Here is a 19,257-nt window from a genome sequence, read left to right as displayed (position 1 = left end):
AAGGGGTGCCTTTCGTAACCCTACCTATGGGTAGGCAAGGACTATCGTCTAGTGCAGTTCCCCCAAATCTACTTCTGTTTGAAAATCAAGTTCATAACCATAAGTGTGATATTAGCCTCACCTATTAGCTTGAATTTTATTTGAGATTTTTATAAGGAAACCAATGTTAACTGGAGTCATTGGCCTAGAACCTAATCTAATCATTCAACAAACATTTATTGAGCACCTACTTTATAGGGACTAAACTTAGCCAACTAAGATGAGCAAGAAATCCCTGCCCTCGAGGGGTTTGCATCCAGCTGGAAGAGACTAACATGTAAATAAATAACTCGCTACTGTGTGTCCAGGTGTTCTTTAATGAATCTGTCCGCAGGCCCAAAGAGGTCCAAATCTATACAAGCTCAGTGTTGATTTAGTGCTTCCTCTGTTAATTATTTGCTCCATAGATTACTACCAGAATGATCATAGGCAGTGAACTATTTCATATGTTTACACTCTGACTAAAAGAAGTAGGGGGAAAAAATCTCAGCAGCATTTTAAGAGAACCCCCAATGCCAACTTGAATGCTTTCTATCTACTATGTAAATTGACTGTTACATACTAAGAAAGGTAACTCCCAGCTGGTTTTCTGCCTTTATCATTAAGCTGGGACTTCTGGTTTCCTTCCATTCCGCATTCCAATGTGCAGTATCCAGGGAATGCAAATTGTATCAAGAGCCAAAATAAAATTACCATAGGCAAAGAATGATTACCTGGGCATCTGAGTTAAATTGTCCAAAACTAAATAGCCTGGACCTTAATTCCAGTTCTGCTGCTTTTTCCTCTTCTCTCACGCAGTTGGCCTTAAGAATTTCCTTGTGCTCCAAAAGAAACTCTATGTTGCTATTTCTATTGCAAAAGAAGAAAGACCCTTGTCCGTAATTTGTGGTTTAGTGAAATAAACCATCAGTTAGGAGCTTCAACACTCCTTCCAGATCATGTGTTAGCATCCTATGTCTAGCAAGCCAAATCCGAGTTTATATTTTTAGGACATTGCCAAAATATATGCAACTTTTCAGATCAAAATAAGAAAAATGCACAGAGGCTGCTTTTAACTTCCATCAGGAAGCGTTTCTTCTCCTCTACTACTTTTGTAGTTCCCATGTGTCCCCCAAATAGAGAGCAGCAAAGGTGAGGTGTCAGGAGCCCAAGTTGTGGTGAGATCTATTATGTCTGGGTTGTCAAACTTGGTAATCAGAATATCTGGGGAACCCAGGGGAAAAATAGACTCCTGAGTCCCTCACCTAGAGATTCTGATACAGATCTTCTAGAGATGGATTCTGGCATAGATCCCATTTTCGTGCCCAACTATGCCCACTGCATTCCCCAAAAATATTGTCAGGGATGGGATACCATATGCTGTGAGGATTGGGATTAAAAGGATACATTAGTGGTAACGGGGGAGGGGGGGCAATGAGATCATGGCTTTTAGGTTCTTCTAAACAAGTTAATTTGTTCCAAAGTCCAATGTAGTTTGACCTACTATTTTAAAAGATTGCCATCTGCTGGCCAGAACACTGTTCTGACAAAGGTTGTACACATTTTTAATAATATAATGGGTAGATATAAAGATTTGTTCTCTGTGACTTGAAGCTGTTTTCCAAAATTGACATAATACAAAATTTTAGAGTAAAAAGGAACTTTGTGAGTCAGCAAATCCAGTCTCCTTCCCCTGACAGAAATCCCTTTTATACCAGCCCTGATATATTGATATGTACTTTACAAAATGATGCAATATTTAAGTCACAAAAATTGCTGTTTTGCTGAGGAGAGTCACAGCCAAGAAAAGTGCACTTACTAGCATTATCATCCAAAAGCATGATTTGATTAGCCAGATGGTAGGGGGGAAATTGCAGTGAACAAAAATTAAGGCAGCAGGGGGACACTTCGATTATTTTTAATCTTTTGTTATTGCTAGCTAGGAAAATATTTTGATGAGTGAAAGGAAGTGAGGACTAAAATTAAAACCAGTCTATTCTGTGTAAATATAACTTCTACTCTTTATACTCCGCAATGTAAACTATTATTAATAAAAACCCACCCTAAATCCAGAGAAACCACAACAAAGGGCCACACATGAATGAGTTGGACTCTGTCTCTGGTCAGAAATCACTTAATAGAACAAGTCTACTTGTTTTTAACAACTTACATTTTATCCTGTATAAGTTTTTCTCTTTTATTCACATCTTCAAGATTTTCATCTACATCTTGGGAGTACTGTACCAAAGTAAGATTTTGCTCTTCCAGCTCTGTAAAGACTTGAAGTAACTCCTCTGGTTCTTTGAAATAAAGCTCTGGCTCCTAATCAATAATGAAGAATACAATATGCTCCTTATGCACACGCTTATGACTTCTCTAGGAAAATACAGTGGGGCCAAGGAATACCATTCTGATTATGAGGGAGACATAAGGAGAAAATGACAATGGAGCCTATTTCCATGTGAGAGCTGGCCCTCAGGAGGAGGACATTTGGGGTGTTGGGGGAAAAGAAAGAAGAGGGTGAGGAAAAGAAGCAAGGATGGAGCTAAAAATGAGGCCAGGGCAGGGAAAGGGGAGAGGTGGGTCTAGGGAGAAGCAAAGGAGAAGAAACAAGAAAGATAAAGACAGGGAGCTGAGTGAAGGTCATTTTTCTCCCCGCATTTTAATTATTTTACATTTTCCAAGATTTTAGGAACAAGTATATATTACTTTAATTTTTTAAAAGATGACTTGGGTATTTGCACACCCACATTCATCATATTTGCCAAGAGATGGAAGTAACCTGAATGTCCATCGATGGGTGAATGAATAAAGGAAATGTGGTTTATCCATATACTGGAGTATTAATCACCCTTAAAAAGAAGGAAATCCTGTCACATGCTACAACATGAATGAACCTGGAGGACATTATTCTAAGTGAAATAAACCAGTCACAAAAAGACAAATGCTACATGATTCCACTTTTATGAGAGACCTAAAGTAATCAGACTTTTGGTGAGGAGAGGTGGCCGGGGCTAGAAGGAGGGGCCTTAGGAGAGTTGTTCAGTGGGTCTAGAGCTTCAGTTTTGTAAGATGAAAAGTTAGAGATTCTGTTGCACGGCAATGAGCGTGTTGTTAACACTACTGTACCATCCACTTAAAAATCGGTACGATGGTACAGTTTATGTTTTTTCACCACAATAAAAAAAAAAAGGTGACTTGGGTAAGGTGTGTGATATATAATAACGGATGGTGTTTTAAAGTGGTTTTTTGTTCCTTTTGAGTTTGGTTGTATTCAGGGTGGAGTGAGCTCAAAGTTAGTCTTGTATCCATAAGGGGCTATTTTGTTAAAAGTCAATTTATCTTACAGTTCAGCTTCTCAATATTTCTCAAGCCCCAATAAAATGAGAAGCAATCAGGAAATAGCTATTTTTACAGGAACACTGTAGATGATATATATCTCCTAAATTATTACCATGTTACAGACATTGAGTTTTTCATAAAATGTCTGATGGACAAAGATGAACTATATGTACAACTGGGGCACAGTATCAAAATCATATTTTCTTCTGCAAAGTTGTGGACTATTTGGAATAGGAAATTTTAATTTCAAAACAAGAAATGAGCACCTATACATTTCACCTGACATAATATTTAAATCAAGAAATAAAACCTGGTTACCAGATCATAGTCCATATCATCATCTAAAAAGAATTCCAAACTGTCTTCTGAGCTTATACTTTCAGATAGGCTGAAAAAGAAAAAGAAAATGCCTGATTTCTGAGCCTTTTTCTGTCAACAGATTTGCTTTCACTTCTACATTTTCTTTAGGACCTAACTGTAACATTGTTCTTTTCAATAGCCTGTTTAGCCTTTCAGGGAACTGCTTATTGCAGAAATCAATGGGTTCCATGAGTATGCAAAATGAAATCAGATTCACCCAAACAAGGGTGACATCTGCAAACAATGAGACCACAGGGAAGGGCCATACCATACAGTACCAATTAGTAAGGGTTGTTTTGTTTTGTTTTGTTTTAAGAAACACATGACCATCTACACTGCCACATCGATTTTGTCCATTTTAATGCAGTCTTCTTGAGAGAAACTTAACGTGCTCTAGTCCTCAAAACAAAGCTTGTGCCCCAAGTAATACAATATTTGTCTTTTTAAGAGAAGATTTTACTTTTCAAAGTATCTTCCGATCAGGCTGAGGAAATGTTTGAGGGTATGAGTGATGAGGTACATTCTTAAAGAATAATTACGTGGCTTGCAAAGTGGCTCTGGAAAAATTCTTTAGAAAGGAAATATCGAAAATGATTGGACCATTAAAGGGATAGGAACTTTCAAGTAGAGGGTAGTGATCATGGGAAAATGGGTGAGGGGAGGGAGGAGAACTAGAGATACAGGACAGAATGAAATCATAGGAGAAATCAAGAATAGAAAGAACTACTGGGGCCAGGAGAGAAGCGACAAGCATGACTCCAATGTTTGTAGTCTGTGAGCTGGGAATAATGGAGGTAGCATTAACAGGAAGGAAAACAGTGTAAGGATGGGATAAGAAATACAGTAATATTTGCTTTGTTCATGTTGACTTTGAGGAGACAAAATAGCTACCAGGAGCTGCCTTTTAAACAATGGGAAATAAGGCGTGGGAAAACAGAGAAAGGGCCGTAGGAGAACATGGCTATCTGGGAACTATCCCCCAAGAGAGCATTTCATACTACTGCCCACCCCCTCTTCTCCTGGATTCAGTGACATCAGTTTCTCATCAGTCTTCTCCCACCTCTCTGAAACTTGTTATTAGGTTCCTTTTCTATAAAAAACGACTGCTACCTCAGCCTTCATCCCCTCTCATTCTGTTCATTCTTTGGGGAAAGGTGTCATTATCTTCCCTCTTGGATTCCACCACTGCTAATGTACTAATGACTCCAGCACCTCATCTCTTTCTCTTGAGCTCTAAACTTCCATGTCCTACTTGCCCTGGGCATCAGTAGTCATTTGACTGCTCCACAGGCAGCTAAAACTAACATCCAAAATTACACTCCTTCTCTTTGTCTTTAGGCCTGTTCCTCTTACTGCGTTTCCAATATCACTGAATGGCAGCACCGTACACCCAGTTGCTGCGCTAGAAATTTGGGAGTTATCTTTGACCACTCTCTTTTCCTCACACTTTCGCCGATCTTTATGCAATCCTTTCAGAGCCTGTCAAGGCCACTTTCCAGATATGTCTCAGTCTTTTCTTCTTTGTTCTCATGGCCACTGTCTGGTTGAGACAGTTCATTATCTCTCACCTGAATTGTGACAACATGCTCCTACATGGCCTCTCTACCTCTAGTTTTGTCCCACTCCATTTCATTCTACCACATCATCCATTTTTCTAAAATGCAAATCTGAGTTTGTAACTTTTTTGCTAAAAAGCCTCAATGGCTCCACAGGACTCTTGGGACAAAGCACAGACTCCTTAGGATGGCACCTCCGCTTACCTGCTTATGATACAATACAGGTATAACTCAGAGATATTGTGGGTTCAGGTCTAGACCACCACAATAAAGTAAATCGTTATCTTTTTTGCTAGTGGAGGGTCTTGCCTTTGGTGGTAACAAACACATCTGTGACATGCAATAAAGCGAGGCACAATAAGGCAAGGTATGCCTGTACTTATTTACCCCTCAGGCCTCTCCCACTTTCACCCTGCGAGCCAGCCATTCTGAACACAGCCAAGATCTGCCACTTCTGTGCCCCTCCTTCTTCTGGAGCTTGTCCTCACTGATTTCTCCTCTCACCAGATTCAGCTTAGATGCCACCTGTTCTGCAGAGTGTTCACTGATCCTGCCCTTCCTCTCCCACTGCCTCACCTCTCTGGGTTAAGAGTCCTTCCTTTGCAAGCCTGTGCCACTCTAAGCTTCTCTTTCCAATGGCATTATCATATATGATAATGACCAACTAATCCCTTCTCTGTCTTTATCTCTAGATGGTAAACTACTTGAGGGCAGAGACTGTCTTTTATTTATTGTTGGGTCTATAGGCATTCAATAAATATTTGTTGAGTGAATGGAAGAGACTATGAGAGTGGTGAGCTTTCTGAGGGAGTGAATGTGGTGTCTGCATATTACTATGCATCAACAGGTGCAGAAAAGGCATTTGGCAAAATTCAACACTCATGATAAAACCTCCCTGAAAAAAACAATATAGAGAGAACTTCCTCAACTTGATAAGAGTATCTTCATCTACAATAATCCTACAGCTAACATTTGACTCAATGGTGAAAACTGGGATCCTCTTAAGACTGGGAACAAAGCAAGGATGTTTGCTCCTAGTACTCATTCCACACAAGAAATTCTACCCCCTGCAATAAGGCAAGAAAATGAAATAAAAGGCATACAGATCTTGAAGAAATAAAACTATTTGCAGATGGCATTGTGGTCTACATAGAAAATCAAAAGGAATCTAAAACTCAAAAAACAGAAACATAATTTCTGGAACTAATAATTGAGTTCAGCCAGGTCAGAGTATACGAGATAAATATACAAAATCAATTGTATTTCTATCTACTAACAATGAACACAAGGAAATTGAAGTTGAAACTATAATACTATTTACAATTGCTAAAAAAATAAAAAATGAATACTTAGGTGTAAATCTAATAAAACATGTACAAGACATGTATGCTGAAAATGATGCAAGACTAATGAAAGAATAAAAAATAAAAAATAAGTAAATAAATAAAATAAATAAAAAATAAAAAATGTACGAGCTCAGTCACCTGAGGAGCACGCAGAAACAGCATCCACTACCTCCAGCATCTGTTACAATGGGTGTGAGTATATACTATACATTGAAGAACGGCCAAAAAAGATAGTTGCTAAAAGACATTCACAGTTGCCAAGAGAGTTAATTAAGTATGTACTGTACTTTGATAAGGATGATTTCTTAGACTCTAGCATGACAGTGGGTTTCCTGGATGGTTTTCCTGTTCAAAATGTCCAGGCGAGGTCCATGTCATTGGTGATGGTGATGGTGAAAAGAAATAACATACAATTAGAAATTAATCCTTGTACGTGTGCAAGCTATTTATTTTTCCGCATGGATATGCCCACTACCTTTTTAAATTATTACAATGATGATTGTATAGAAAATGCAGCTCTTTTATTTTACTGCAATTGGGTTCTAAGCATAAGAATAAAATCAAAGGCACACTGATTAGTCGTGGGAGTGTGTGGCGTTTGTCAAAAACATGATACATGTCACAAATCAGAGATATAAATTGTGAAATATAAGCCATGGTTCTATCTTTACCTAATCATGTATATTTCTAATCAGATATCTTAATTGAGAGAAAAAATTAAAATGATGGCCACTTCAGTCATTCCATCTTGTGGAGAAAGCTGCCATGGCCACATTCAAGTCACCCCTGCACTTGGCCCCCACTCATCAATGTCTACCCCGACCCTGAGTCTCAGTCTGAGACTGAGCCCTGGACAATAGTCTTGGATCTTTTTATCCAGCGGTGGCGCCAGGTCCCCCCAGATCACCTTTTCTCACCCCAGCACTCATGACTTCCTGCTCTTCTGTCTTGAAACCATAGCAGGCCTCGCTCTTCCCACCCTCTCTTCCCAATTAGCTTATAGGCCGTTGGTCTCCAGATCAAAACCAGAGGTGGGCACCTTCTCTGGTTTGACTTTTGTTAGTGAAATCCCAAATCCCTTGTGTTACCTTGGCTCCCTCTTCCCAGAGGATGGTCTTCTATAAGTGATGTACCCCTCGTGCCCTCACCACTGCTCTGTTTTTTCTTTGTATTTAATTCTAGAAATGAAAAATAAAGAAGAGAGAGATGGGGTGGGGGAAACCACTTGAGAGAATGAGAGCTTTATCTCGGAATCTTTGTGAAAACGTCCAGGGAAAGAAATATAAGATGGGGACATTGTAATCAGCAAATATCTGATATAGATGACGAGGGCCAGTCTTTGGAGCAGGTGGGATGGATGAAGACCCACCCACAGAGCACAAGGTCCCTGTCTCCCGTGTTCATCTGTCATAGCTTCTAAAAATCCCAGTGGGAGCCATTCGCTCCTTGGACTGAGACTCATTACTTTCTGAGCATCCTCCAGTTAGATGACAAGTGTAGGAGCCCCGAATCTTAAGCTGTTAGATGCAAATACTTCTCACTTTTCTTTTCATTTGTTTTTTCTCTGGTCAAGAACCATGTGTTGAGTTTAATCAAGTGTCCTCACTGTGCTGGCTATTTCACACACCACGATCGAATTTCATCACACCCAGCACAGTGAAAAAAGACACAAGAGAATTGAGCAGGGCAGCCATTTGTGGTGTGCTGGTAAATGTTTAACAACCAGCTCTCCGGGGGGGAAAAATTCTCCCTGATTTTCAGTTTACTGATCTCTGTGATGTAAATGTTCTTTGCCCCAGAGTCTCAGGATCAGCTGTTCAGCTGAGGACTGCAGATCTTCAGAACTCTCTGGGTAGCTTTCTTCTCTCCAGTGCTCCTCTCTAGAAACTGCAGTCACTGGCCTCCCTGCACCCCCAGCTCTGGCTTTTCAATTCATGGGGACTGCTGGGCACCCCTGGACTCTCCCTTCCTAAGCTCCGTCCTGAGGCCATCATAAGACTTATCTCATTCATTTCCTTTCTCTGAAGGATGACTTTGCACTGCTCCTTGATGTGCAATGTATGAAAACTGTTGCTTGACATAGTTTTCAGACTTTTCAGGCAGGAGGGTGTCTCATTCTTGTTATCCCAAAGTTACTAGAAGTGGCAGTCTTCCCATTTGACTGGTGACCCCACTTTGATCACTTATTAAATTGTTATACACATACTGGGATCTATTTCTGGTCCACTGAGCTGACTTCCAAACCCCAGCACCATACTGTTTTAATTCCTGAGACTCTTGTCAGAATATGTTATGTATCTTAAAGGGTTAGTAACACCCCTCTCCATTACCTCTTTGCTTCAAAAGTGTTTATTTTTCTAGATGAACCTCAGACTCATTGTATAAAGTTCTCCCCAACCCAACACCCAACTCCTTGATACATTTTTGGTAACATTTTTATTATAATTCCATAAAACTTATACATTAATTTGAGAAAATTTGGCAGCTTTACAATAGCAATATTTCTGTCTAAAAACACAACATATTTCTCTATCTGTCAAATCTCCAGGTCACATAATTAAGGTTATTGTTGCTTTCTTGGATTTAATTTTCTTGTATATTTTCTAATTAATAAAGAGTTTATTTAGGTTAATAGGTTAATAAAGTATAATTGACTTTGTGTTCCTCTTTCACTCTACAGAACCCTTTAATAAAATCAAAGTTTTTCAGGTGTTTTACAGGTGGAACTACTAGGTATAGTATCATCATCTGTAAATAATATATTTTCTATTTGTCCATATATATGTTTTTATTGTTTTTTTCCTAACATTAACCTGAATTTCCCAATTAATAAGATATACTATCAGAGATAATGGTGATCCTTGTTCAGGTTCTGCTTGAAATGGAAACTGTAATCATTTAACAAGTAACAAATACTGAAGCAAGACATTTCACAATAAAGGGTATTTGCTTAATTGAAATTAAGAGTATATGACTTACTCGTTAATCTTTTTGCAAGACTGCCACTCATACTTTCTTTACTCTTTGACATCTTCGCCCTTTTCAGCGCTTGCTGGATTTGCCAATGTTTTGGAGACAATTTTAGCAGAAAAAATCCATATTTCATATACTCTCTAAGGAGGAATTCTGTTTTTGATATTTCACTACTCAAAGGAAACAAAGGTATGTTTTAAAAAGTATGTTCACATAGATATATGTGTGAAAGCATATTCATTTTTGTAAAAAAGGTTCTACAAAATTCATCCTCTTGATTATGTATTTGCATAACAATTTACTTAGCAAAAATTATAAATATGACCATAAAAATATGGGCATCAATAAGATATGAAATGAGAAGATTCTGTAGGAATGCTATTTGAATAAAACATGCTCCAGGTAGGATAGACTGATTGTAGCTTGACTCTTATACATTTCTGAGGGAAATATTATATTAATTTTTAGACATAGGGAGAAATTAGAAGGTAGCAATAGATGATACTTATGTGAGGAGAAGGAAAACACTGAGCACCTACTACGTACTAGGCAATACACAGGACACACTACAGATATAATTTCATCCTCAGTACAGCACTTTAAAATAGGTATTATCATCCCTATGTTTTGGAAGAAGAAATGAATGACTTGCAAAGCCATGTGTCTGGTAAATGGCAGAGCCAGCACTCAAGACTAGGTCTGTCTGACTCAGATGCCCAGACTCTTGCCAACAATCCACAGTAGCCTGGACAGAAAGCCTTTCCCCAGCCTCACCTGGCTTTCCCATAATCACATGTCAAAGTGGACTCTGAAGAAAAGTTTAATATCACAATGAAGGCCCTCAGGGAGCGAGTTCCACCCTTATCCTTCAGAGCTTTCCTATCCATACCCTCATCAGTACACTTATCAATATCACTCCTATATCAATAGCTTCAGCTTCTGTGCTTCTGTTGGTCAGAGCCTTCCTGAAGCCACGGTGTGTGAGAGATATTCAAGAGTCAAACCTGGATGTTTTTAACTACGGTCAAGTGTATCTCACTTGATTTAATTTTAAATATCTAAAGAAGCTCACATATCACCAGTCATGGATGTTGGAAGCCCCTCATTCTACCACCACTTTCTTTTTAGATTGAAAGCCTCCCAGATGTGCTCTAAAAAACAGGGTTAAAATACCTAGAGTTGCACCGCTTCCAAGCAAAAACTTCAGAACTAGCTCCGGTTCCCTTTGTAAACAGATTTCCAGCCATGCCTGCAGTGGAAGACCTCCAGGGGCCATCTCTAGCCCTTAGAGAATGAAGACGGAAGTAAATAGCAGGTGCCTGCATTCCTTGCTGTGTTACCAGCTTGTTTTCCATTACCTTTTGCACCTTGCTAAGATAACGAGACACACAAACAATCAGCAAGTTCTCTTCAGCAAGGCTGTTTGGAGGATTTAACTGAGTGGCCCTCGTGCATAAATACACTGCTTTGTGTGAACATAGAGGCTACTACTCTAGTTCTGTAAGTAGAACAGAATCATCTAATTACATCATGGAGTCAAGGAGGAAAGGGAATGCTCCATCTTGGAGCACCTTCAACTAGACTCTCAACATAGAAAAGGCTGCTGTAGCCAGAATGTGCTTGAAACATACATTTTGTTAATAACAATTGGTTTCAAAGAAACTACCATCCAGTCCATTTGCTGCATTTTAGACAAGGCTATTGTCCAGCTCCTCAAAAAAGTACAGGAGGAAAGTTTAGGATTTGGTTTTAGAGGTGAGTTAAACATCAAGTCCTCAAAAAGAAAAAACAAATTTTAACATGACTTGATACCAAGATTACAGTGTTTCCCAGGTCATGAAATTACTGCCCAAGGATGATGACAGAAGGGAGCTTCTTTAGATATTTAAAATGAGATTAAGTGAGATATACTTGACCATAGAAAAAAATATTTAGATTTGAAAAAAAAAAAAAGAGCGGCAGGTGGTATAATAATTTTATCTCAACTCTTGCTCATGTATTTTTGTCATTATGGATAGATCCCGGTTTCTAATATCAAGGCTAAATTAAACTAAGTATAAGTAAAAATATAAAGAATACTGCCAATTATAATGTAAGATAATTGTGAAATGAATCCCCTTTGAGGAGATGTTAAAATGTGGGAAGAAATGTGCCTTAAAATAAAAGAAAAAGGACACTTAGAAAATAATTTGTTTACTCCTAACATTGGTTTGCTTTTTTTTCAACTAATTTCTTGGCTTCTGTGTTGACAAGTTAGAGAAACTTTTCAGCCAGAGATCACTGTATAATCCTGATACTCAGGCAGGCATGCTCTTTGATAGGCAGGTTACTCATTTTAAAAATGTGGCCATATTTATGGAATCATCAACTGATAAGGATTATTCTCACGTAGGTCTTGCTCGGCACAAATAAGTTTTAATGGGGCGTGGGCACTTGATAAGGAAAAGATGATGTCCTGTCCTCACCTTTTCACTGCCTGTAACTCCATACTGGCTTTCTTTAGCTCTGCCATCATTTGGAGTTTATTTATAGTTTCTTGTGCAGCACTGAGAAGTAATAGAGATTCGTTAGTTTATTTTGTGTTGTGTTGTGCTTTGAGAAACTAAAAAGAAGAGGGAGGTAAAAAGCAATTTGGTCAGAATGAAAAAACGAACATTTTAAGGGCGTCTACAGATCTCTGGTCATTTTCTCGAAGGAATTCTTCAAATGCGATTGCATCTTCTTGGAGCTTTGTTTCTGCTTTCAGGAGTTGCCGTTCCTTCGTTGCTATGTATTTATCAAACTTTGTGATTGTATTTCTTTTGGTTGACAGAGCATACTAGCGATATTGAAAACAGAAGTGCATTGAGAACATTATTCCACATTTCCAGCACATTTCCAGTACATTTCAACAGTCTGATAATAAAGGGGCGAGCGGAGGGGGGAACTTGCATTGTAAGTGATCATTTGTATTAGAAAAAAAACGGTTTGACAAAATTTGGGGGCCACGGCCTTTATTTCATGAAGAAATTTTATTTTGGGGATAATTAGACGGGAGACTAATTCCTCTCTTTCACTTGTATGAAGAGGTTCAATATTGTTCCAAAATGGCTATGCCCCACAAATCAAAAATAGCTACATATTGCTCCAAAGAACTGGTCCACCTGGTTTTACCCAGCGTCCCTCCAATACTTTCTGAGCATTGGAAAACTGGGCTGTCTGCAGCTAGAGCCTTCTCCCATAGGACGTACCCAGGGAGAATCAGGTTCCATTGCTGCTGTACCAGTGAGGCATGCCTCCAAGCCAGCCCAAGGGTGGAAGTGTTTAACCTCAAAGAGCCCCATTTAGGTCCCCAAATCCAAGTTTGACATCAAGCATCTATATTTTTTTGGTGTAGAATATAAGAATCCACTTGGGCTTTTAATGCCATGCATGGAAAATAAACTATAAATAAACAAAGCCACCTACATGATAAATGAACTAAAAATATGTAAATGAGATCATTTTAAAGAAACACAACCAATAATTAGATACGCCAAATTTATAACAAAAATATATTTCATTTGCCAAGTATTTATTGAGTGTCTACTGTGTGCCAGGACTGTTTTAAGTGACGTTAATAGAGCAATGAACAAAATAAACACTATTGCTTTTATGGGGTATACATTCTAGTACAGGTGGGAGTCGGATAAAGGAGAATAAGGACCCCAGTGGGGAACAGCAGGGGTTGTCATTGTCATTATGATAGCCAAGAAAAGCCTCCCTAATATGGTGAAAATTAAGGAAGTAGGGAGCAACTCATGTGGATATCTAAGGGAAGAATGTTCCTCCCAGAAGGAAGAGCCTCCTGGGCAAAGGCCTGAGGCAACAGCATAATTGGTGCGTCCCAGGAACAGCAAGGAGGCCAGTGTGGCTGGAGCAGATGGAGCAAGGGGAGAGTGGTAGGAATGAGGGCAGAGAGAGAGCTGGGCACCAGATAAGTCATTAGTGGTCTTTAGAGAGAGGCATGTGTGAGAATACACTCCTATTGCTGTGTGGAGAACAGACTGACTGTAGGAAACAAAAGTGGAAGCAGGAGATCAGTGTTTAGAAGTTATAGCAACAATTCATGCCACAGATATTAGTAACGTGGACTACACAATAACAGCAGTGACAGTCAGGAAAAGTGGTGTGATCCTGGAAAAAAATACATTTGAAAGTATATTTGAATGTGGGTTGTAAGAAGATCGAGTTGAGGATAACGCCAGTATTTTTGACCTAAGCTACTGGAAAAATGGAATTAGCCTTTACTGGGTAGGGAACACTGCATGAGATGCAGATTTTTGGGGGTAAGGAAGAGTGGAGCAGGGGCAAAGGTTTAGAAATGTAAAATCTGAGGTGTCTGTTGAGCATCTAAATTGAGATACTAAGAACTATAGTTGCATTTGTGAGTCTAGAGTTCAGGGAAAAGGGTCAAGCTAGAAACATAAGTTTGGAAGTTGTTAATATGGAAGTGGAATCTAAAGCCATGGGCCTGGAGGAGGGTAGATGGAGCACGGGGAGGAGTGAGCCCTGAGGCAGCCCAACATTTGGAGATCAGGGAGAAGAGGAACAAGAAAACGGGAAAGGAGTGAGCAGCTGGTGATGTGGAAGAACCAAGAGACAGTGGGTCCTGGAAATCAGCTGAAAGGGTTTCAAGCAAGAACAAATGGGCCAACTGCTGCTGAAAGTTTAAGTAGAAGGGAGACTGTGAAAGGACAATTCAAATTTGGCAATAGAAAGGTAGGTCATTGGTAACCTTAACAGAAGTTGTTCTGTTGGAATGATGAGGACAAAAGCCAGATTGAAGTGGGTTTAGAGGAGGATAGGAAAGGCAATAGATCTGGGTATGTAATGGAAAAATAAAATGTCAAGGTGAAAATTTGGCAATGCTATGCAAGACGTTTTCTATTTGTCTAACGGGAGAAAAAGTATTTTTACTACCTCAAGCAGAAACCTGTCTCTTTGGTCATTAATGAATTCATGGACAGTCTTTTTTGTGTCCGCACCTTTAAAGAAAATTGAAATTGACTTAGGTTTAGTTCATTATCTCTCAAAAATGTATAAAATAAAAGTTATGTAATTAAATTATAGCATATAGTATGTATGGACTTAAAAACTAATTCAGTAAGAGTAACTCCCATTTATTTTGTGTCCATATAGTCCAGGAATTTTATTAGACAATTGAAATACATCATTTTATTTATTGATGTATAACACAATAACCCCACTAAGGTACTTATTATTTCTCTCCCCATCCTGCATGTGAGGCCCTGAAGCTCAGAGATGTCAGGGATGGGCTGTTCCTTCAGTGCAGGACTCAGTGAAAACACCAAAGTTGACAAATGAATGAGAAGCAAAGCTCTGTTGTTGCAAGCCACTCAAATTTAGGAGTGGTTTATTACTATAATGTGCATTAGCCCGAGTGGATATATTACTATTTCTACGTTATAGTGGTATTGTGAGAAGGAAATGAGGTAACATATTATAAAACACGTAGTAATTTCTTAAGAATGGTTAGCTGTTTTTATTTTAAAAATACAATTGGAATGGGTAATCACTTAATTTTTCACTAATAGTAGTAATAATGATTATAATTATTAATAATAGTTCTGTGAGGGTGGGTGACAAACAAGCAGCTTTGGAGTCAGACACGCATTGATTTGAATTCTCACCCCCTTAGTGACTTTGAATAAGTGACTCAACTTCACTGAGCCATTTTCATCAGAGAGGAGGCAAAATCTAACATACACGAAAGTAATAAGCACCTTGTGGAGGACTGTGGGGACAGAGCCAGGAGAGCAGTTTCCAGGCTCTCGGCCTCACATCAAGAGGTGCTGGCTCGGGTAGTAGATGGCCATCAGCTGTGACTAGTTGGCCATCAGCTGTTACCGGTTAGCCATTAGTCACTGATATAACTGCCGTAGCTGAGCTAGCAAGCACGGATTGCAGTTAGCACGGTGGATTGGGCTAGCAAGTGCGGTTAGCAAGTGGATTGCAGTTGGCAAGGGGTTGGTTGGTTGGCAGAGAAGTGGACAGCGGATTGCAGATTGTGTGGCTCCTGCTTCCTGTGTCTCCAACCCAGCCGCTGGCGAGAATATAGTGGTATGAACCCCCCCATCCATGGCTCCGTTGGTATCCCTTTTTGGCTTCACCGTATCCTGCGTACTTATGCGGGGAGCAGAACTAGAGACCCGGCATGACAACAGGTAAACTTATTTCGATCTATTAGCTTGTATGGCCTGGACAATCAAGACTTGTCTTTAGAAAGTTTCTATATCTCTACATCTAAGAACTGAATTTAAATGGCCAGAGCCATTGTCTTTACTACCATATCATTTTGGCAGTGACTTTCTTCCTTAGAGCCATGAAAACGAGTAACAGTCTATTTCTTGGAAAAGTATGTTTTCTTATTTAAAATAGATTTTATTCCAAATCTCAACCCCCATTTACAAAGACCCCACCCCACACCATATTATGAAACAGCACACCTTATGTTTCTTATCTCCAGAAAAGCCACCAAATCTGATATTAATAGTAAATATTCAAAACGATGTTCTTAAACAAATAATAATTTAGACTTACCTTCTGTTAATCTGAGAATAAGAGTGGGATCTAGTTCAAATTTTTCAAGTGATCCACCAGCCGTGTCAGAGTAAAACACTATTTGACTCAGGTGTGAACGACTCTTCATTCGGGATGAGAAAGTAGACTTTTGGTGGACTTTCATGTTGCGGTTCAAAAAATTTTCCTGCCCAAGTAGAAAAGTTTAAAAGAATTTCTAATATACCATAATAATGTTGTCTTAAAAGTGATCATATATAAAAACTAGCATTTTCAACAAGTTTTTCTCATTACTAATATATTACTAATACATTACTAATACATTACTAATACATTACTAATACATTAAACAAGCAACCTCAAGTTCTAATCTTTGAAGAACTGTGTTTAGTTTTCAGTTCCTTCCCATGTAAAGCTGAACACAAATGTAAAAATATTCTACCTTTATGAAAAATGTACATGACAAATACAAAACTGGAAAATGTTGCTCTGGCTTTATTGTCACAATGTTTTCTTGCCCAAAATGCAGGGAACTTGTAAATTCCACTGATTTGAAAAGAATAGAGTGATCCTGCGAAATCGAAAACTAGAGAGGAAATGCATTTTCCCAGTAGACATAAAAAAAATCAGCCTTCTGACTTTGTGAATCTTTTCTCAATTTAATTTTGAATACATTCAGTCAAACTGTTGAACACATGTGTAAAACTATCACCCCACAGGTGAATCAGCTATGGAGAATTTCTGGATATTCTCCTCAATTTTTTTTTTTTTAAATCCTGCAATCAACCATTACTTCTAGGAATAAGGAAAGAAAACCTCAAGAAATCTGAACCATGCAATGTATGTAGTGAGATTAACTGTAAGGTACAGCTGGAAAGTTAGCCTCATCGCTGACTTAGCTTCCTACCAAGTAATTCTAAAACGACACCCCCTCTTCCACTTCTTCCTTCCTCCACCACCCTCCCCAATACATACATATACAGTCTCTCATCTGTATCTGCCTGGCAAATGTTGACTTATTCTTAATTCTGCTCCTGTTGTCTCCTGAGTAGACTCTTTGCACACACACACACACACACACACACACAAATAAAACCACCACCCTCCTCTCCCACTTCTCGCCAACAACCACTTTCTCTAGATTTCCTTTGTATGCCTCTATTACTATATTTCATCAACTTTAAGATGCCATTTACTGTAAGATGCACTATTTTGTGCACTGCCAGTTATGTATGGCATTCCATCCCTAGAAGCTGGATCCCAATTTCAGGAATGAGAAAATGTATGAAAATGTGGGTGTTAGAATCAATGAAGTGAGAGTATGCTGTACATGGTCGCAAGGGATTGTAATGGTGTGTCTGTCTTAGAAAGACAGGAGGGGGTGATCAGTAGGTCCTTGCCATGAGCTGGATGCTATTCTGTGGTGGGTGTTTACACCGACCCCCAGCACAGTGTGGGGCACATGCATTAACATCTGACCCCATGTCTAAACTCAGCAAAATTCATAAAAGTGATGGAGAAGCAAATATGTTTCTAACATTAATTGGACTGGGATTTTAACAAAACCTTACCTTTTTCTTTGTCATTTCATCTTCTTTGTAAAGAAAGAGATCTTTAAAAAAGATCCTATATGGCCTCTCCTTTTTGAGTGAGTCATCTTTTACTTTCTCTGTTAAGAAAAAAGAAAGAAGGAAAACTTCTGCTATCGCTCCTCTGTTGACCAGATGGCCAGGCTCCCACCAGTCAGGGTAGAGTAAGTGGGATATGTGGGTCTTCCAGGAGGAGGATGAAGTCAGCCTCGCCACCCCAACTGAGGTCGGGATGAGGAGCCTGGATCTAGGGGACAGGAGCCACAGGTCATCTGTTTCCCATGGCACTGGGCATAGTGCTTAGTGATTCGTGGGGAAGGATTCTACATTTGTTATGTAAATAGATACAGGCGGCTATTACAAGATAGTGGGATCATATTTTAAGATACTGATATGTTGATTCTTCCCACCACTACAAATATACCCACCATTACTCTTACACTATCTTTTCCGCCACAATAGACACGGCCAATACTCTTAGGGAGATTCACAGTCTAGACTAGAGAGTCTTAAAAGTCAAAGATAATAACAATTATGTCAAGGATGTGGAGGAATTGGACCCTCACACACTGCTGGTGGGAATGCAAAATGGTGCAGCCACTTTGGAAAACAGTCTAGTGGCTCTTCAAAAGCTTGAGCATAGAGCTGCCATATGATCCAGCCATTCTACTCCTAGATATATACCCAAGAGAAATGAAAACACTTATTCACACAAAAACTTGTACATGAATGTTTATAGCAGTGGCTTAGCTTAGCTCCCTCACGGTTCTTGACAAAGTAATATAAATCCTTTAATAAAAAAGGAACCATTCAATACATACTCTTCTACTGTTCTGAATTTTTTTCAGTTAACAATATATTTAGTTGTTCTTTTCATATATATGTATATGAATATTTACCTCATAAAAAAAATAGCTAACTAGCATCCCAGCATCCCATTTTTTGGATGTATCATATTTTACATAACCAATCCCATACCAATGGACATTATAGTTGATTCCAGGCTTTTCCTATTATAAATGATACTGTGATGAATACTCTTGTACACATCTTTAATCGTGTGCAGATGTGTCTGTAGAATAAATTGCCGACATGGCCCTGTTAGGCAAAATAATTTCTGCTGATTGACATGACGAAGGCCATCTTAAGAAACAAGTTGCTGTCAGTGACTGATAGGAATGTCCTTACATAGATAAGTAAGCCTATTAAGTTGTTTAATGCTTTGGCATATACAGTTCTTAACAAGTAGGTGTCACTTAGCTACAAGCCTTCTGTGTTCCTGGAGGCTGTATGTATTAAGCCTCCATCCCTTTTTGGGTGAGGAGATCCACCTTTTTGTTGACACCTTAAGTTTGCTTAATAAACTCTTTGTTTAATTCTGGAGTTCTCAGCTTCTTTCCTCAATCTCTTGGCCTGTCTTCCTTTGGAAGTCAGTTTCAGTATACGTTGGGAAATTTTCCCAATACCCTATTTAAATGCTTTTAAAATATCTGGTGGCCCGCCAGTACCCAT

The 19,257-nt window shown here is 39.0% G+C and overlaps 1 protein-coding gene across 1 annotated transcript in view; it reads right to left on the bottom strand.

Moving 5' to 3' along the window:
* Window positions 1-19,257, bottom strand: part of CCDC38 (coiled-coil domain containing 38) — a gene marked incomplete at both ends in the record, with an annotated part of 27,667 nt that extends 8,410 nt beyond the window's left edge. Inside the window, 11 exons of the mRNA XM_081058918.1 lie at window positions 753-888; window positions 2,189-2,340; window positions 3,679-3,748; window positions 4,612-4,621; window positions 9,602-9,765; window positions 12,061-12,141; window positions 12,250-12,413; window positions 14,537-14,601; window positions 16,178-16,343; window positions 17,728-17,825; window positions 19,254-19,257. Coding sequence (XP_080915044.1) covers window positions 753-888; window positions 2,189-2,340; window positions 3,679-3,748; window positions 4,612-4,621; window positions 9,602-9,765; window positions 12,061-12,141; window positions 12,250-12,413; window positions 14,537-14,601; window positions 16,178-16,343; window positions 17,728-17,825; window positions 19,254-19,257 — 1,110 coding nt within the window. The remainder of the gene's footprint in view (window positions 1-752; window positions 889-2,188; window positions 2,341-3,678; window positions 3,749-4,611; window positions 4,622-9,601; window positions 9,766-12,060; window positions 12,142-12,249; window positions 12,414-14,536; window positions 14,602-16,177; window positions 16,344-17,727; window positions 17,826-19,253) is intronic.

Source organism: Rhinolophus hipposideros (assembly GCF_964194185.1).
Source record: "Rhinolophus hipposideros genome assembly, chromosome: 9".
Taxonomy (NCBI): Eukaryota; Metazoa; Chordata; class Mammalia; order Chiroptera; family Rhinolophidae; genus Rhinolophus; species Rhinolophus hipposideros.
The sequence above is the reverse complement of the archived record's forward strand: the minus strand, read 5'-3'. Positions and strand labels throughout refer to the sequence as shown.